We start from the raw sequence: 19,658 nt of genomic DNA on the forward strand, positions 1-19,658 counted from the left end.
CTGTGTCTTGGATAAAGGAGAATCCAGACACATTCTCTACTTATTACACTGAGGTCAGCCTCTAAACCCGAGATCGGGGGCGGAGGTGACCATTCACCATCATCATGGTTGGGGTGTGCTTGATTTAACTTCCCTAGCTTTCCCAGCAAGCTAGTTTAATATTGTATTGAAAACCACAATACAGCAGGCACAGCAGGTCATAGAATCGTTTATCTATCCAACATTCACCACATACTCATCCTCTGCCGAGGTTCCCTTCCTCTCTCTCTTTGCCTCTGCCTTTCTTTCCTTTTCTCTCTCGCTCTTTCTCTCTCTCTTTCTCTCAGTCCTTTACTCTCCCTCTCTCTTGGCAGTAATATAAAAAGGATTTCCTGTGGCCGAGCAGGAGGAAATCCCCCCAGCTTCTCGTGAAGTGAGGGAGAGGAAGAGGGGGATGAGGAGGGAGGGAGGGAGAGAGAGGAAGGAGAAAATAAGAGAAGGAGCAAGAGAGAGAGAGAGAGAGAGAGAGAGAGAGAGAGAGAGAGAGAGAGAGAGAGAGAGAGAGAGAGAGGAATTGAGGGAAAGAATCAGGGAGAGGAGTAAAGGAGGAAAGACATGAGGAGGTTAGATGAGGCGCTTACACACCAGCACCAGCACCGTTTCCCCGATCGTCCCAGTTCAAAGCAGATAGGGATCCACCAGGATTTACTGGCAACAGGCTCTGCTTAATATGGACTATATCTGGAAGGATGGACGGAGGGAGAGAGAGAGAAGGGGGGGGGGGGAGATGGTTGGAAAGCAGAGCTGGAGAGATGGATGGAGGATGGGCGTATAGAGGCCGGGTGGCACACAGAGGCATGTAGTGATGGAGGACAGACGGACGGAGAAAGGAACGGAGGGGTAGACAGACAGGAAGCACTCAGTGTTTGTACAGGTGTGGTAGTATTCAATGGTCCTATGTTTGACTAAGGGCAACAAATGGTAGGATAAAGAGAGAGGAGGGAAATATAATCCTATCCCTTGGTATGTTATAGTCAGAATGCACGCACGAGCACGCACGCACAAACACACGCACACACAAACAGACAAACACACACACATCCTGCATGCATTTCTTCTGTGGAGAACATCAATGGTCCTGATCCAACACCCCACTCTGTAGTCACACGTCAGCTGTGTCTGCTGTTCATGCGTGTGAGTGTGTGTGTGTCGGGGGGGGGGGGGGGGGTCCAGTGCATAAGGGTCAGAGAATGACTGTCACTATGACCCAAGCATGTGTTGGACTGTGAAAACGTGGAACAGAATCAACCACACCATTACTCACACCGTCGCACACTACAGTGGTGACCAGAGAGAGAGAGAGAGAGAGAGAGAGAGAGAGAGAGAGAGAGAGAGAGAGAGAGAGAGAGAGAGAGAGAGAGAGAGAGAGAGAGAGAGAGAGAGAGAGAGAGAGAGAGAGAGAGAGAGAGAGAGAGAGAGAGAGAGAGAGAGAGAGAGAGAGAGAGAGAGAGAGAGAGAGAGAGACAGACAGAGAGAGAGAGAGAGAGAGACAGAGAGAGAGAGAGAAAGCCTTCTCCTTGACTGTTCTATAGTATCTGTCTATTTTTCCCATTACAGACTAATAAGAAGTGACATCCTCCATTTCATAAACTAAACCTGACTGTTCCCTAAACCAGAAACAGTTAAACTGCACACAGACACACACACACATACCAATGTGGAAAGACAGGAATAATTGCTGTACTTTGTACCTGGCATCATGCATCGTGGTTAGAAAGAGGTAAGACAGAGAGGGGGGTAGAGACAGAGAGACAGAGAGAGCGAGGGAACCACAGAGAGAGAGGGAGAGAGGCAGAGTGAGGGAAGGAGAGAAAGTTTGTGGAGGTAAGCCGAGGACAAGACCTAAATAAGATTCAGAGCAGCTCTATAATCTAATCTATAGCATTACACCTCCGCTTTCTTCAATATATCCCTCCCTCTTTCTCTCTTTACCTTACTCGTTCTCTCTACTCACCATCTCTCTCTCTCTACTCTCTCTATCTTTCTCTCCACCCCCTCCCTCCTCCTCCTCCTCTGACCTCCACAGGGGAGAATACATTCTGAACATTCTGAACATCCTTTCATTTTTCACATCCCTGCTTAAAAGCCCCCCCTCCAATCCCCACACACACAAACACACACATACACATCCTGGATGCTGACAGGTGGCTGACAGTTGAGTTGATCAGTCACACAGGGCTTTGATGTGAGAGATGGAGGGATGGAGAGGTATAAAGGGCTAGAAAGATGAAGAGATGGCGAGATGAAGGGGTGGAGAGATTCGCTAAAGTAAACTGAGGTTCTATAAGGACACACCTGTGTGACTAATGTATCTGTTTTGTGTGTGTTTATATGAGTGGGTGCAAGCATGTGCGTGAGTGGACAGTTGTGTGTGTTCAAGTATGTGTATGTGGAGATAATGTGTGTGTGTGTGTGTGTTGGTATGTGGGTGCAAGCGTGTGTGTGTGTACGAGAGAAGGTACAAGAGAGGATGCATGTTAGTGTGGGTGCACGTGGACAGGCGTGGGTGCGTGTGCGTTTGTGTGTGCGTGTGCGTCATCGCTGTCCACGGTTGTCACCTCTCTCACACTCAACAACCAGCTTCTGGTGAGTCATTCCACCCTGGGGAAACACCAGTCCCCCCTCCTGGTCACCCCCCCACACACGCACACACACACACACACACACACACACACACACACACACACACTGAGACCTGCACATTCTGATGTTGACCACAGCTGGCACTTCAGGAGTTTTCAATGTGGGAGGAGCCAACTGGGGGGGAGGAGTCTATTTAGAACAGTGCTGCCAACTGTAGCAAAGTTCAGTCAAGGTAGGTTGAAGTATATATATATATATATATATATATATATATATATATATATATATACACACAAAACATTAAAGATGGGTTAGGGTTAGCTCAGTGAGGCCTGACAGCAGTGGCAGTGATCACTGCTGAAGGCTTCAGTCAGTTACAGGAGGTGAAAAGCTGAGACTGAGTGAAAAGAACAAGAGACAGAGAAGAAGAGTGGAGAGCTGTGCCCAGAGACAGAGCAGAGGAGTGGAGAGCTGTGCCCAGAGACAGAGCAGACGAGTGGAGAGCTGTGCCCAGAGACAGAGCAGAAGAGTGGAGAGCTGTGCCCAGAGACAGAGCAGACGAGTGGAGAGCTGTGCCCAGAGACAGAGCAGACGAGTGGAGAGCTGTGCCCAGAGACAGAGCAGACGAGTGGAGAGCTGTGCCCAGAGACAGAGCAGAAGAGTGGAGAGCTGTGCCCAGAGACAGAGCAGAGGAGTGGAGAGCTGTGCCCAGAGACAGAGCAGAAGAGTGGAAAGCTGTGGCCAGAGACAGAGCAGAAGAGTGGAGAGCTGTGCCCAGAGACAGAGGAGGCAGAGAGGGGGCTAACGAGCGCCACGTTTGGTAGGTCTGCTGACTCATTACAGTAAGCTGGTCCAGATGCAGAAGTTCTGGTTCTGGAGGAGAACCGCTGGTAACAAGCTGGGCTGGACAGAGCTATTGAAGAACGATTAACTATGATTGAACAACCACAGAAGCAGGAAATCACTATCATCAGGCGAGTGTGTGTGTGTGTACAGTATGTGTGTGTGTGTACAGTATGTGTGTGTGTGTGTGTGTGTGTACAGTATGTATGTGTGACTAGCAGTCAAACCTCCACATCTGCTACACAGCAGAGTTAGATAGAAGATTAAGAATTCTATAGAGACTGACTGACTGATTGACTGACTGACTGATTGACTGGCTAGCTAGCTGACTGGCTGACTGGTGAGGAAGAGAAAGATGGACTGAAAGGAGAGAGAAAGCAAGTGGAATGAAAAAGAGAAGTAGAGAGAGAGAGAGGATTGGGCTAGGGCAACACATAGTGTGTAGTCAGTTATGCATGGAGCCACATAACCTAGTGTGGTAATTAGAGCATGAGTTAACAAACTTCGGTCTGTCCACAATCCTCTCAGGTCGACAGATCCTCTCCTCTGACCATAATCAACATACACTGTCCTTCTCCCATTCTCTACTCAGCTGCATTTTTCACACATTCGCTCACTCTTTCTGACTGATTGGATAAATAACATGCATTCCTCTCTCATATCATTGGTTGATGACAGTGAGGTCTGTATCAACCCCCTTTGCGTCCTACTCCCCTCCCACCCCCCCCACCCCCCCACACACACACTGCCAATCCACACACAGAAGATACTCTGTTCTTTGTTCACTTCTCTGAAAATAGACCTAGACCTTTCACAAGGATTCAGTCCATTTGGTCTGGTCTGGGTTAAGTGGTCTGTACTGGTCTGGGTTAGCTGGTCCAGTCTGTTTTGGTTTGTGGGGGATGCGATGGTCTGGTTTCAGCCCAGGATAGAAGAGGAAAAGGGGGTAGAGGCAAGGGACAGCACAGATCTCTCGTCCTCTTCCTCAATAACTCTCCATTCTCCTCTCTCCAGCTCTGTTCCTCCATTCCTCTATCCATCTGTTTCTATCTCTGTCTCTCCATCTCTCTCTCTCTCTCTCTCTCTCACTCACTCTCCAACTCTCTCTCCTTCCGCCCTCTATCTCTCTCTCTCTCTCCCACCCAAGGGAGACCCCAGCTACATGTCCCACCTCTAAGTGCTCCAGACCTCCTGTAAGATTTATCCCTCAGACTATGGCTGGGGATATGTGTGTGTGTACGTGTGTGTGTGTGTGGTCTGAAGATGACGCAGAACAGAGATGATGGGGTGACATATAGATCTGCAAGCCAGACATGGATGTTTCCGGTCTGTTAATCTTTAGTAACTATAACTTAGTCATGACCAGCACAGTCTCTCTTCTTATTTCCTCCACTTCTCTCCTGCTCCCCCCCTCCCCTCTCTTCTCAGGAGAAGGGGAGAAGTAGGGAGAAGATAACCGGAGAGGGAAAAGAGACGACATGAGACTGTATGACCTGCAGCGTGTTTAGGTTAGCAGGGACGTCTGAAACGTGATAGGCTGAGGTCAACAATGTCATGTAACTCAGTAGCTCATCAGAGCGTCTCTCCGCCTTATCCCGCACAGCCGTGTCTGGCACCACTGCCATGGCGATGTCACATACTAATCATCACATTCCACTGTGCTCGTCCGGTTGTCCTCCCCTCACTGCCGCGCCCCCTCTAGCCACCCCCTCCAGCCTCCTCCCCCTCCAGCCTCCTCCCCCTCCAGCCTCCTCCCCCTCCAGCCTCCTCCCGCTGGCCTCCCCTCCAGCTCTGCCAAAAGATGACCCTGGGAAAGTCTGGCTGAGTGTGCAAAGATCTACACAGTGGATGCACTGACAGCCAGGGGGGAGGGAGACAGGGAGACAGGGAGACGGGGAGACAGGGAAGGAGGGAGACAAGGAGACAGGGAGACAGACAGGGAAGAAGACAAGGAGACAGAAAGGGAGGGAGACAGAGAGGGAGGGAGAAAGAGAGACAGAGAGGGAGGGAGACAGAGAGGGAGGGAGACAGAGAGACAGAGAGGGAGGGAGACAGAGAGACAGAGAGGGAGGGAGACAGAGAGGGAGGGAGGGAGGGAGGGAGGGAGGGAGGGAGGGAGGGAGGGAGGGAGGGAGGGAGGGAGGGAGGGAGGGAGGGAGGGAGGGAGGGAGGGAGGGAGGGAGGGAGGGAGGGAGGGAGGGAGGGAGGGAGGGAGAAAGAAACAGGTAGGCAGGGAGAAAGACAGACAGACAGGCAAACAGGGAGGCAGGCAGGCAGGCAAACGGTCAGAGAAGCAGACAGAAAGAAAGACAGGCAGACAGTGTCTATCTGTTGTCCTCAGGGTCATACAGAGAGGGGCACATACAGGGCGCTGACAGAATGGGGAGGGGGTGAGACTCAGAAGAGACTGGGGCTGGTTCAAACAGATATAATGTATGCGTGTGAGAAAGAGTGAGAGAGAGCAAGACAATGAGGAAGAGAAGGCCAGAGTGGAGAAGGCCCAGTCGGCCAGACAGCGGCAGGTCCAGAGGGGTGAGGAAGAGAGTGCACAGAGGACCTCTATAGGCAAAACTACAAACTACACCTAAATCCCCCCAGATTCACCTGCTTTTACCACTCAAGTACTGCTATCACTGAATCAGAACCAGAAGTGTATACCATGGATGTGGGTCAGGTGTGAGAGAGAAACAGAGCGACTAAAACAGAGACAGAGGGAAGGACATAGAGAGAAGCAAAAGTGAGTAGGTTGCAGAATTGAGTAGAGTAGACTAAAACAGAGTAGAATAGAGTAGAACAGGACAGAGTAGAGTAGACTAGAGTATCATAGAATCGAGTTGAGCAGGGCAGAGTAGAGAAAGGCAGAGTAGAGCAGAGGTTTTAGCAAAGTGGAGTAGAGACAGATGTTGTTACTGCAGTCAAATATCTGCACTGAACAAACATATCATGTCGAGGACAAGTGCTGAAGGTTGTTCAAGGACAGGTTTCACTTACACACACACACACACACACACACACACACACACACACACACAGATATGGAAAAGATGTCTGACACACACTCATTAATAAACCTTGCACAAACAAACATAGATGCCATCCACAAAAAAACACATATTTCATGCACGTGCAGGAGTGGAGGCATTTTATCTGAATGGGTTTATAAATCATATTGAATTTAAGACACTTAATCAAACACACACGCACATAAAGGTAAAATAAGGTAGAAAAGGAGGGAGAAGAGCAGTTGGGGAAATGGGACAGAGTTGAGAAAGAGTCGACATTGTACAGCTGTTCTGCATGCCAGGAAAGTTCATCAAAACTCCAGCTTCCTAGACAGTTTTGTATGCTCGAGTGAGAGAAACGTCTAATTATCATCAAGAGCAGACTGTAAACCCTCTCCTGTTCTCTCCTCTCCCCTTTCTTCCATTCGTCTGTCCTCTCCTTCCAGAGCACGGTGTTCTTCATCTTACAACTGCCCAGCAGGATTCTGGGAAGGGTCCACGTTGACAGGAGATATAAATGTCTTCCTACTAGAAAACCTTGGTAAATCACTTTAAATAACAGAATCATCTTCATGTATCTGACGGTCTGCTTCTGTCTGAATCTGGCCAGCTTCCTCCTCTCCTCCTCTCCTGTCTTTAGGGTTAAGGTTACTGACAGAGAGACAGACACTTGTAAAGGATGACAGTAGTGATCATTCAATGGGGCCACCGTGTGGAGGGGCGACACGCCTCAGACACTTTAGGATCTGGTCATCGTTGATCCACAATGTTTCCTTTCAGACAGGTGAACAATAAAGTTTATACATAAAAAAATCCTGATGGAGGAAACAGAGTAGCTTGTGTGTGTCACGGGGCCTAGTCCCCCAGCAGGGTGTGTTCACGGTGTGATATATGATGATGGAGGTCCTGCTCTGGAATAAAGACACCAGTTGTGCTTACAGATGGAACAGCTAGCTGGCCTCGGGGGCAGTATATGGCCTATGTGAGTGCGTGCGTGTGTTTGAGCTCAGCTAGGGCTGGGTTTCCCTGTAGAAAGGGTTGATGAGAGGGCAGGGAGATTCCACGCTTCTTAGCACACAATGCCAATAACTGAGTCAGGAGTCAGATGGCTGAGTGGGTAGAGCATCGGGCTAGTAATCTGAAGGTTGCTAGTTCGATTCCCAGCCGGTGCACATGACGTTGTGTTCTTGGGCAAGGCACTTCACCCTACAGTACTTGCCTCGGGGAGAATGTACTCCCCTGTACTTACTGTAAGTCACTCTGGATAAACGCGTCTGCTAAATGTAAACTGACACATAACCCATATCCAATCAGTCACCTCTTAAGGTTCTCAATCATGTGGATCAATAATCAATTTGATAAACTCCCGGAGAACACTAGAGATCAAATCTTTCTCTCCTTTGAACTCCCTGCCCTTCATGGTTCTCTCCATCCCATCTCCTCCGCTACAGGAAGTTCAGGCAGAAAGCTGTTCCTGGGAGACGAGTGATGACCTTCTGAGATCCTCCACAGAATGAGTCATGTAGAAGGACATAGGGGAGAGAGGGTGATCAGATTGGAAAGGTGGAAGAATATATGAGGATTAATAAGAGAGACAGGGTGAAGGAGGGAGACAAAGAGCAAAAGATGGAGAGAATAAGAAGGGAAGAAAGAGACGGAGGAGGGTGCAGACAGAAGGGGGAGAAGAGGAGAGGAGAGTGGAAGGCCAGTCGGGTCCCAGGGCTCCAATCTTACTGTCTCTAGTTTCCAGAAATCCCAGCCAGACATGCTAAAGCTCAAACACATCACCCCTTACAGCCATGGACACACACACACACACACACACTCTCTCTCCAAAAGACCAAACTTTCACACAAGAAATTAAAAGATAATAAAGAATGAATTGTTTTGATTGCAATACTTCTGGTGTTACAAACGACACATTATGTCTGCACACACTCAATCATAAAATAAAGCCTGGAAAGAAAAGCCACTGATAAAACCTTGTGATATATAACTATCAGATCGGATGTTTCCCTGCAAATGACTTGAACAGATTTCTCATATCTTAATCATCAGGGAGATAATCCTAGAGAACTTTCTGTCTCACTTTATCCCTCTTTGACTATCTCCTTTTTTCTCTCTCTCTCTCTCTCTCTCTCTCTCTCTCTCTCTCTCTCTCTCTCTCTCCCTCTCCCTCTCCCTCTCCCTCTCCCTCTCCCTCTCCCTCTCCCTCTCCCTCTCCCTCCCTCTCCCTCCCTCTCCCTCCCTCTCCCTCTCCCTCCCTCCCTCTCCCTCTCCCTCCCTCCCTCTCCCTCTCCCTCCCTCTCCCTCCCTCTCCCTCCCTCCCTCTCCCTCCCTCTCCCTCCCTCTCCCTCCCTCTCCCTCTCCCTCTCCCTCTCCCTCTCCCTCTCCCTCTCCCTCTCCCTCTCCCTCTCCCTCTCCCTCTCCCTCTCTCTCCCTCCCTTCATCCCTTCATCCCCTCCAGCAGTAACCCTGCACGGCTTCTTTCGGGTCAGGTGGTTTTGGACACACTGTCTGGAGGAGAAGGGCCGGTGTGTTTGGGAATGTTAAGGAATTCCTGCCTTAATTAATACCAGAAGCATTTTCCATTTTTTTCTGTCTCTCTCTCTCTCTCTCTCTCTCTTTCTCTCCCTTTCTTTCTCTATCTCTCTTTCAACCCCACATTCTATCTATTTCTCAAGTCTCTCACTCTCCCTGCAACGGTATCCTTCAATTCCCTCTGTCCCTACAGTGTTTCAACTCATCCAATAACAACAATGACAGCGAGGGAAGTTGACGCCCTCAGGATCCCAGCCAATCACGACGTAATTTCTCTGATAATTTATTGACTGTAACACGTACAAAGTAATCATTCTAGGTTGTCCTGACCGTTAAGCTTTCATGACTGTGACCTGTGCAGTCAGAGTGTAGAGTGCGAGGCGGGGGCCTCTCTGAGGGCAGTCTGGGTGGATGAAACCATCTATGTCACTGTCCGAGAAAATACACCATCACTCTGGCTGCAATCAAAATGCCCCCCCCCCCTTCCTTCTCCTTTCCTCTCCTATCTAATCTCCTCCACTTCCCGCCCCCTCCCTCCTCTTCTCACTGTCACTCTGGCTGCAGCCGAATATCATCCACATCAAGGCCGTAATCATAATACTGTATATATGGACCCCCCCCCCCCCCAATATTCATATCTGGTCAAAATGTCCCCCCCAATATATTGATATAAAAATAAAAATATAAAATGTGCTACGCTACAACAGGCAACCACGCACGCCGTCCGAAATTATCATTAAAAAAGTATTTTGTCCCCCCCAATTTTTACTCCATGGCTACGCCCTTGATCCACATAGAGTTAAACATACAGTACAGGCAATGTTACTTCTGATACACCTGTCAAGTTTCAGAAGAACTGCAGTCTGTGCTTTTAGGTCTGTTAGTAGCTAACAGTCTCCAGGCCAAACTGGAGAGGTCAGACCAGACAGATGAGCTGAGCCCCATGACAGAATAATAAAACAGTCAGTCGCGGTGAAACAATAGACATTTATTTGTGCAAAGCTGAATACCTTACAAGGAAAGAGGCCATTACACAGTTCAGTCATCCTATCCCTTATCCGTGAGAATACCATCTCCATCTCTCCCTTCATCTCTCCCTCCCTCCATCCCAGTCTCCCTCTATCTCTCGCTCCATCCCCCTCTCCATCTATCTCTCCCCACATCCTTCTCTCCATCCCTGAATCAGTATAATTCTTCATCCCTCCCTTCTTCCATTCGTCCACCATCCATCTCTCCATCTCTCTCTCACATCTGGTAGTCATTGTGTGAGTGAAGCAGCTGTTTGGCCCCAGATACCCGGAGGGTCTGAGAACTGGAAATATCTTTTATTAATATAAAGCTAGGAGAGAACAGGAGAGGCAGGCTCCAGGTGCACCAACCCTGTCTGGCAGAGGAAAGGAGGGAAAGAGAAAGAGAGAAGCAGAAAGAGAAAGAGAGAGGGACAAAGAGAGAGAGAGAGAGAGAGAGAGAGAGAGAGAGAGAGAGAGAGAGAGTGAGAGAGAGAGACAGAGAGAGACAGGGAGAGAGAGAGAGAGAGAGAGAGAGAGAGAGAGAGACAGGGAGAGAGAGAGAGAGAGAGAGAGAGAGAGAGAGAGAGAGAGAGAGAGAGAGAGAGAGAGAGAGAGGGAGGAGATTCCTGTTTTTGTTTGAAACAAACAAACAGACAGACCAGGTATGAGGTCTAAGGGGAAGACAATGGCTAAACAAGAACTGAACCAGGGTCAGCCCACTCTCCCTTGAAGATAACATAAAACCGTACAGGGAGTGCAGGTACATCTGATCTGAGATCAGGTTATACAAGAGTCTTTTTCACAACAGACCTGTCTAATTCCAAAACTGAAACCCTGTATTTCTTACATTGGTCTGGACGCCCGCCAAACCCAAACACGCTGTCAAACCCAATGATTTATGAAGACCTAGCAACGTGATACTGCACACATGCTGCACCGGCAGGAAAAACTAACTGCTAGGAGAAAGTCTGTCAGCGAAGACTTGTGGTTGAAACAAGCGCACCTTACTCAGGGATATCCAGACTCTGTAGTACTGAGTCACCCTGATCAGGGTTCACCTCAAACTGCTCTTCTGACAAGTTGAAAACGTGACATGGCCCACACTCCAAACTAGATGTTGTTTTTTTACTTTTTTTTACCGTTTGGAGGACCCAAAGGATCCAGAAATGCACGTCTACAAAGTGAAGACACATCCAATTCCACAGCCGTTGCGCTTGCCACAACATTAAGTTTTTACAAGTGTAAGAACAAACTCTTCTAATTCACAATTCCTCCAGCTGTCACGTTCTTCAAAACAAGCATTCCTCTGAGGAGAACATTGGTTCCACAGGGAGAACAGGCTGCAACTACAGTTGCACCTTTCTTCAACAGTAGAACCTTGTTCAACAGTCTCCCGGCACAGGCCAGTCACCCCACACATCCCCCTGTCTGGCTGTGGGACAGCCTGGTTATAGGTTTGAGTGTGGAAACGGGGCTAATCTCCTTCTCTCCCTCCTTCTCTCCCTCCTTCTCCTTCTCCTTCTCTCTCTCTCCCTCTCTCCCTCTCTCCCTCTCTCTCTCTCTCTCTCTCTCTCTCTCTCTCTCTCTCTCTCTCTCTCTCTCTCTCTTCACGACCTCCCCCAACCAACTCCAAGCATGGTGAGCTGACAGCCAGCGCTGATTTCTCCTGTGTATCAGTAGGTTGGCTTTTCTTCCTATAAGGGACAGTACAGTACCTCTTTATTTCCCTCTTTCCCTCTCTGTCTGTTCCTCTTTCACTCCAGATGTGCAGTGCCCTTAACTCTCTCTCTTTCCCTTCTTCTCTTTCTCTGGTAGTCATTATAGAGGTACAATGCCTTCTTCTGAATGATGGTCCCCAGATGTGCTAATAGATGTCATCATGGTCAATCAACAGGTGTCGTAAGGTTCAACTGTCGTTAGGTTAGAGAGAGAGAGAGAGACAAGGAAGGAGAGAGAGAGAGAGAGAGAGAGAGAGAGAGAGAGAGAGAGAGAGAGAGAGAGAGAGAGAGAGAGAGAGAGAGAGAGAGAGAGAGAGAGAGAGAGAGAGAGAGAGAGAGAGAGAGAGAGAGAGAGAGAGAGAGAGAGAGAGAGAGAGAGAGAGAGAGAGAGAGAGAGAGAGAGAGAGAGAGAGAGAGAGAGAGAGAGAGAGAGAGAGAGAGAGAGAGAGAGAGAGAGAGAGAGAGAGAGAGAGAGAGAGAGAGAGAGAGAGAGAGAGAGAGAGAGAGAGAGAGAGAGAGAGAGAGAGAGAGAGAGAGAGAGAGAGAGAGAGAGAGAGAGGGAGAGAGTGTGTACATGTGTGTGTGGATGCGGTGTGTCCCTGTGACTCTCCGTACACCATCGTCACATATGTAGCGTGTTATCTGTATGTTCTCCCAAGGCATGGTTTGAGGGACACGCGTGTGCTGTGCAGAGGCGTGGTGTGACACACCAGCGGTCTGACCACGCTGTCCCGGGGGAGATGTTGTGCTCGGCAAGTTGCATCAACGGGGAAACAGCGTTTCAAAGGCTCTTTGTAGTGGCAGCAGGACGCCCGGGGGCCTGTCTGCTCTCTGAACCACTACAAAGTCTGCCCCACGGCATCCTGGGTAAACCACACCGCTGTCCCCCTCTCCAACGTGTGTGTGTGTGGTGAGTGTGTGTGTGTGTTGGTGTGTTGGTTTGTGTGGTGAGTGTGTCTGTTGGTGTGTGTGGTAAGTGTGTGTGTGCGTGCGTGTGTGTGTGGGTGTGTGTGTGTGTGTGTAAATCCTCCACCAATGTAGGGTAACACTCGGCCGGTCCACTATATACCACCATTCACATAAACTAACTTAGACCAACATGTAAACCAACATGTACCATCATCTACCAAGATCATGCATACTATCGTGTACCAACATGTATCACTATGCACCCAATTCCGGACTTCAGCAAATGTGCAATTTGCTGAAGTCCAGAATATGAATCCATCCACATTCAGTCACTCTCACACTGTCTCAGACACACACATACAGTGACTCATGATGGAGTGGTACCAAAACATAACCAGGTGGTCTCAAATCTGTGCTTCTTAAAAACTACAGCAGCACTTTGCTTCAGTACAACTAATGATCTGTCTGCGACAGACACACTTCTGGGGACCTGTCTCTCTGACACACTTTCACACACTCAGCTAAACAACAAGTTCCTCAAGGAAGCGGGGGTAATGGGTACACATCCAAAGTGGATTCAATCAACTTGATTGGCTAAAGAATTAAGCAGGTCAGCCTCTCGTGTCAGCTGATTGGTAGATGCCCATCTGTGCTAATCATCGTATTTGATTTTGCAAGATGACAAGAAGCATGGAGAGAGATATGAGTAAGATGCAGAAACTGACTAAGGCTCAGCAAAAACAGAATCCCTGTGTGTGTGTGTGTGTGTGTGTGCGTGTGTGTGTGTGTGCGTGTGTGTGTTTCAAACACGACAACACAGCAGAGCAGAACTCTTCCAGCCAATATGCTGTAACAGGACATATGGGCCTGGCTAAACACTGTCTGCGTTTCTACTGAATCATTGGGTCAGGTCCTAATAGCCTTATCTGACTTCCTCTCCTCCCTTCCTCCCTTCCTTCCTTCCTTCATCTCTGTGACATAACAGTAAACCACTGGGCATGCCAAGAAACCCCCATTGCCACAGAACCAAGGAAGGAAGACCAGGAGCACTGACAAAGACATGAAGAAGAGACGTAGACAGCTGGAGAAAAGAAAGAAAAGGATTTGTGGATGTAGAGGGAGAGGAGGGAGTAGAAGAGACAAGAATAACGGACCTGCGGATCTGAGAAGACCTGTTGGATGGAGTTGATTGGTCCAACAGGGACACCTGTTCCCTCGAAGCTCTTCAGCCAATCACAGGTCTTCTCCTCAAGGAACCTGTGGTCAGATGGGCGGGGTCATTACACTGGGGGGAGGGCTGGGGCCCTGAGAGCCTTAAACAGGGTGTACAGAGTTACGTATACCCTCCTCCTCCCCCTCTCCTTCTCTGCGTCTGGGATGCGTGGACCCTGAGATCATGCCACACCCTCTGACCTCCAGAGAGGGGCGGAGCCTTCCCCTCCAACTGATAATCAGGCTGGTTTCCATGACAACCTGAGAGGGTGTTTCTGTGGGGAAGAAGACAGGCAGAGACACACACAGCGCTAACCTCAGGGAGAGGGTGTGTAGGAGGTCAGTTCTGTGCTGGACCCTCAGTGTGTTGGTAATGAACCTGGGATCCTGTATGACATGAGACAGGCCCAGCACCTGGGAATAAAACACACACACACACACATACACCGCATGATGACTGTTCGTAAGTGCACTTGTCTGTCTGTCAGTGTTTGTGTCTACCTTGGGGGAAGAGACTTACTTTGCAGACTTTCACAAACTGCTTGTTGTTTCCTGCTGCCACTACCAGGTATCCATCTTTGGTCCTGAAGCCCTGATCAGAGGAAGCAGACCAGAACGAGCCCTTGTCAGGGTCCACAAGTATCACTGAGCTGGGCTCTTCTTAGAAGATAGACTGAGAACAGGAAACACTTCTCTCTTTCCCACTCGCTTCCCCACCAAATATCTGTCCTTCCTTCTCTCTTTCTCTCTCTTCCTCTCTCTCAATGCCTCATACACACACACACACACACGCACACACACACACACACACACGCACACACACACGCACACACACAGCTTTGCAGTATTGTGAATGTGTCTGGACTGGAGGGTTGTTGTTCCAGTCCTGCCAGCTACAGGCACAAAGGCTCAGGAAGCTTGACCCACTCACACACACACACACACTCACACACACACACACACACACTCACACACACACACACACACACTCTCACACACACACACACACACACTCACACACCATGATTAGGCTCTGATGTGACAAATTTGGAGCCATCAGAGCAAATGGTCTGAAATGAAAGAGGAACGAGCAGGCCAGAGATCTGGCAGAGCACAAAGAGATGGAGGGATGGAGAGGACGGATGGAGGGGGAAGGAGAAATCGAGTGAGAGAGAAGGGATGGAAGGGGAGATGGGGGGAAAGGATGGAGTGATGGCGGAGAACAATAGAAGGAGAGGAAGGATGGTGGAGAGGGGGATGGCAGGATGGAGAGATGTGGGGTCAACAAAAAAGACTTATCAGTTTCCCACTGAGCTCAGACAATTACGTGTCAACTGCTCTGCTCCCTCTGTTTGTGTGCGTGTGTGTTTGTGTGCGTGTGTGTTTGTGTGCGTGTGTGTTTGTGTGCGTGTGTGTTTGTGTGGCAGTGGGGGGTGAAGAATGGATTGGCTGGCCCTTCAGGCACCCTGGTTCTAGTCCATTAAGCCCAACCCCACCCAGCCCTGTAGGGTTTCCAAATTCTTTCAACCTCCACCACTATGAGGGGAACCACCATGGTTGAACGTTTGTGCTTGGGTATTGTAGTTCTCTCTGGGACATCCATGTCTGGGGGACTGGGGAGAGAGGTCTCCAGTGGTGGGTGTCTAGCAGACACTTGTTTTTTTTCATCAAAAGTCAGACTCCACCACAAGAATGTATATCCCCTCTCTCCCATCCTTCCTCTCCCCCCCCCCCTTCACACAAACAGATGTGAGTGTAAACGGACCTTGCTCCAGTGAAAGTGCATGTAAACAATGGAACGGACTTTTATGCTCACCAAGCTCAGTTCAGGCTGTCTATATAGAGAGAACATCACCCTGTTGTTCTGAATAAGCAACTCTGGAGTGGATCCTAACCTTATGGTCACCCCCAGCATATATCAGACCAACTGTCACTCTGAGAATTGTCTTGAAATTCAGTGAATCCACTGGAAGAAAAGACTACACACACACACCCACACACACGCACACACATGCAGAGAAGGCAAGATGGATGGAGTGGTGGTCAGCCAGATCGGGAGGTAATGAAAGGTCTAGCGGTTCTTCTCCACAGTGTGAGTGTGTGTCCTCTACAGCTTGCTGCTTCCCTCCAACACTTGCAGCCCCGGTCTAGACCACAGCACAGATCCAGGACCAGTTTCTAGCCTCAGAAACAAGTGATTCATCCACACTTAATCTTCTGGATCAACCAGAAATTTGAATATAACTCTATCTCAGTCTGCAATGTGATTTATTTAGTGAATATAGATGCTTGGGTTAATCCAGAATATGGCTACTGACATTACTCAAAGTCAATGATCCAGTAGGATCTTTTTAATGGATACAAAACTATTTGGTTTCTATTAAATCAAACTCTGCTGTTTCTGGAAGGAACTGGAAACAGTTGTGCTCCCAAGACGTAAAACCACCTTGTATCTGAGTGTGTAGGGTAGACCTGACCTCTAGTGCTGGGTGTTGTGTACTGTGTGAAGTGTACAGTGAAGCTACATGTCACACACACACACACACACACACACACAACAAGATTTGGGAAACTGAATTAGCAACGTGAAAACACTCAAGTCTGAGCTGGAGTTTGTGGATCTATTTTCTGCTTGGGCGGAGGTATAAATCTCTCTAATGAGGTGTAGTGGAATTTCATTCCATTACTGAGATCACACACTGCTGTGGAGAGGTTTGTCATTCTGATCTACTGCAGGGAGGAGAGGAGAGGAGGAGATGAGAGGAGAGAAGAGGAGAGGAGAGAAGAGGAGGAGAGTCTGGGAGCTCTCTTAGTCCAATACTAAGATCTCTCTGGACCAAATACAGATCTCTACTTAACATATCACCTCTATCTCTCTCTCTCTCTCTCTCTCTCTCTCTCTCTCTCCACCTTTCTCTCTTTCCTTCATTCATCCCTCCTCACATATGGAGCCTGAGTCTTCCTTCATGTGCCTCTCTTGTTGAGAGCAGAGCACCAGCGTCAGAGCAGACAGACTAATAAAGCGTGTATTCCAGTGTGTAACCATAAGAGGAACAGCATAAGCACACAGTAGCTGGGGCCGAGCTGTCGTAGGACAGGGTAACAGTCAAAACTTCTAATAACCAGCGTTCCTCTTTACGGCGGATATAAACACACGTGTTCGCTCACGTGGCACACCTGAGGCTTGGCCAGGCGGCCACATGCTCGCACGCATGCTCGCTCGCACGCACGCTGGCACGCACAAACACATATACACACACACACACACACACGGTCTGCATTACAGATCCAATAGTCAGGAACAGCATCTACTTAGCATGACAACATTAATATTCAGAAGGACTATTAAGCCATGGTACATGTCATGAATATTGGATAGTATGAATTAAACTTAATTGGAATCTGACCTGTTTCAGATCACTGGCATGGTGCTATTCTAGGATCCGTGGAGGAGGACCTGGAGGGGAATGGTCTGATTGACATGCACGATTATCTCATTATGGTCATTCTTTGTCGTCTATAGTATATTTGGCATGATAGTGAGTATGGTGATTGCTAGTTAGTCAGAGCTGCTGAACATTGATCCTCTGGTGGAAAGCACCAGCAGAGTATGGGCCTTCCAGCCTCCAGCCCTCAGCCTCTCACTCGTTACTGAGGAATGACAGAGGCACAAGACAAACCTCTCTTCAAGCCATAATGTGGAAATAGTGTATGAGATGGATGGAACATCTCATCTGCATACACACACACACACACACACAAACACACACACGGCATCACACCAACAAGGGGTTAAATCCGCAGTCCTTCTGAGAACAACTTTATAGCACCCAGAACTGCAGGAGACCAAGCCCGCCAAACACTCACACACATACACACATGCGCACACACTCACATACGCACACGCTCACACACATACTCACGCGCACACACACACTCACACACATACATACACAAGCGCACACAAACTCCCCAACCACAAACCAAAAAACAGTCATTAAAAGAAGTCAGACTCTGGTTTGCTGTAAATCTTTCCTCCCTCGCCCCTTTTCCTCCCCTTCCTGCCCCTCTTCTCCCCCCCCCCCTTGTCCCTTCTCCCCCACTGTTTTAACCAGCTACCTCATCAGAGAAGAGCATCCCAGTGTATCGGAGCAGAACCGCCATCTCTCACAACACACACACGTCTGGCTGTCTACCTGTGTGGTTCCCACACTATAGACGGTGAGAGAAACTGGGACACAGACCAGCTCATGAACAACACACTCGACCGAAGCTCTGACCCGTCCTCTCTGAGGCTTTGACCTTTGACCTTGAGAGAGAAAGAGGAGAGAAAAAGACAGACAGAGGGAGAGAGAGAGAGAGAGAGAGAGGGAGAGGGAGAAAAAGGGAGAAAGAGGGAAAAAGAGGGAGAGGGAGAAAGGGGGAAAGGGAGAAGGAGGGAGAGGGAGAAAGGGAGAAAGGGAGAAAGGGGAAAGGGAGAAAGGGAGAAAGAGGGAGAGGGAGAAAGGGAGAAAGGGAGAAAGGGAGAAAGGGAGAAAGGGAGAAAGGGAGAAAGGGAGAAAGGGAGAAAGGGGGAAAGGCAGGGGGTTCAGGTACCTGATAAGGAACGATACTCTCGTGGGCTGTTCCCCATCTTCGGGCCTCCTTCCCAGCATTAAGGTAGTTGGCTGCTATGTGTGTGAGACAGGCCACCTGAGAGACAGAGATAGAGAGAGGGGGGGGGGACAAGGAGAGGAAGAAAGAGATTGACGATAGAAGCGGGAGTGAGGGAGTGAAAGAAGGTGAGAAAGAGAAGAGAGAGCATTAAATCAGTGAACTGTTAGCAGTTTCAAACCACCCTGCAGCTTGGAGGGTTCAACTTAAAAAACATCGCTCCCCCCACCCCTACCTTCTCATCCTCTCAAAACAAACTACCACGCTCCTCCTCGTCATATTCTCAGAAACGATTCGCTAATTAATCTTCTGTCCTGTAACTGTATATGTCCTGTCTCTGAATCCAAATACACCAACTCTGTAAACCATAATTTAGGATCTCAAATGACAGCTATTGTGCTTTGAGACCAAACAGAAACTGAACCAAACCCAGACCAGAGAGTGGACCCCAACTCCAACAGCTCCCCTTCAGACACCCAGTAGGCTCTCCAGGCTCCCGCGTGTTAGCCTTGACAGCACCCAGTGATTTATCTGAAGGCGTCATGATTCAGGGTTCCTTCAGAGGCTGCTAGGTGAGGACTGTGAGGATGTCTTCTCCTGTAGGTACCCAGCCTCCCGGAGAGAGGTTACTGCCCCCTAGAGAAGGCTCGTCAGAGACTGTTTTATGATCCCCCAGCCGAGCTGCTTCTGAGGACAGACAGCTGACACAATAACACGCCCTGACTGGCTGTTGACTCAGTCGGCACACTGACGCGTCTGCTGAGATAAAAGGATGGAAGGATGATGGAGTATCAGAGAAAAAGCGATGAAGGGATGAAGCGGAGGGAGGAAAGGAGTCTCTGAAGAGCACCTATGTTCCACCACAGTTCACTTCCATAGGGATTAGGGTGGGGAGGAGTGTGTATGTGTGTGTGTGTGTGTGAGTGTGTGAGGACAGACAGAGGTGACCAGGCCAGACGGTGCCGACGCCAGCAGCTTTGCCTCCTCTCTAAGCGATGGAGTGTGAGGAACACCTCTGTTTACAAGTCTCTATCTCCCTCTCTCCCTCCCTTCAGTCCCACTCTTCCTCTCTGCCCCCTCTCTCTCCCATCCTGCCGTCTGTGGTGACAGGCTGTAGCTGTGATGTGTGTGTTGGGGGCCTGGGGTCT

At 49.1% G+C, this 19,658-nt stretch overlaps 1 protein-coding gene across 1 annotated transcript in view; it reads right to left on the reverse strand.

The window, feature by feature from the left end:
- The window catches only part of sugct (succinyl-CoA:glutarate-CoA transferase), a 39,995-nt gene that overhangs the window by 12,771 nt on the left and 7,566 nt on the right, over positions 1-19,658 (reverse strand). Inside the window, exons 9-12 of the mRNA XM_084703893.1 lie at positions 18,454-18,549; positions 14,378-14,449; positions 14,174-14,271; positions 13,800-13,902 (exon numbers count right to left, since the gene is read on the reverse strand). Of these exons, the coding sequence (XP_084560019.1) occupies positions 13,800-13,902; positions 14,174-14,271; positions 14,378-14,449; positions 18,454-18,549 (369 nt within the window). The remainder of the gene's footprint in view (positions 1-13,799; positions 13,903-14,173; positions 14,272-14,377; positions 14,450-18,453; positions 18,550-19,658) is intronic.

Source organism: Hypomesus nipponensis, chromosome 8 (assembly GCF_054491055.1).
Source record: "Hypomesus nipponensis isolate SF chromosome 8, ASM5449105v1, whole genome shotgun sequence".
Classification (NCBI taxonomy): domain Eukaryota; kingdom Metazoa; phylum Chordata; class Actinopteri; order Osmeriformes; family Osmeridae; genus Hypomesus; species Hypomesus nipponensis.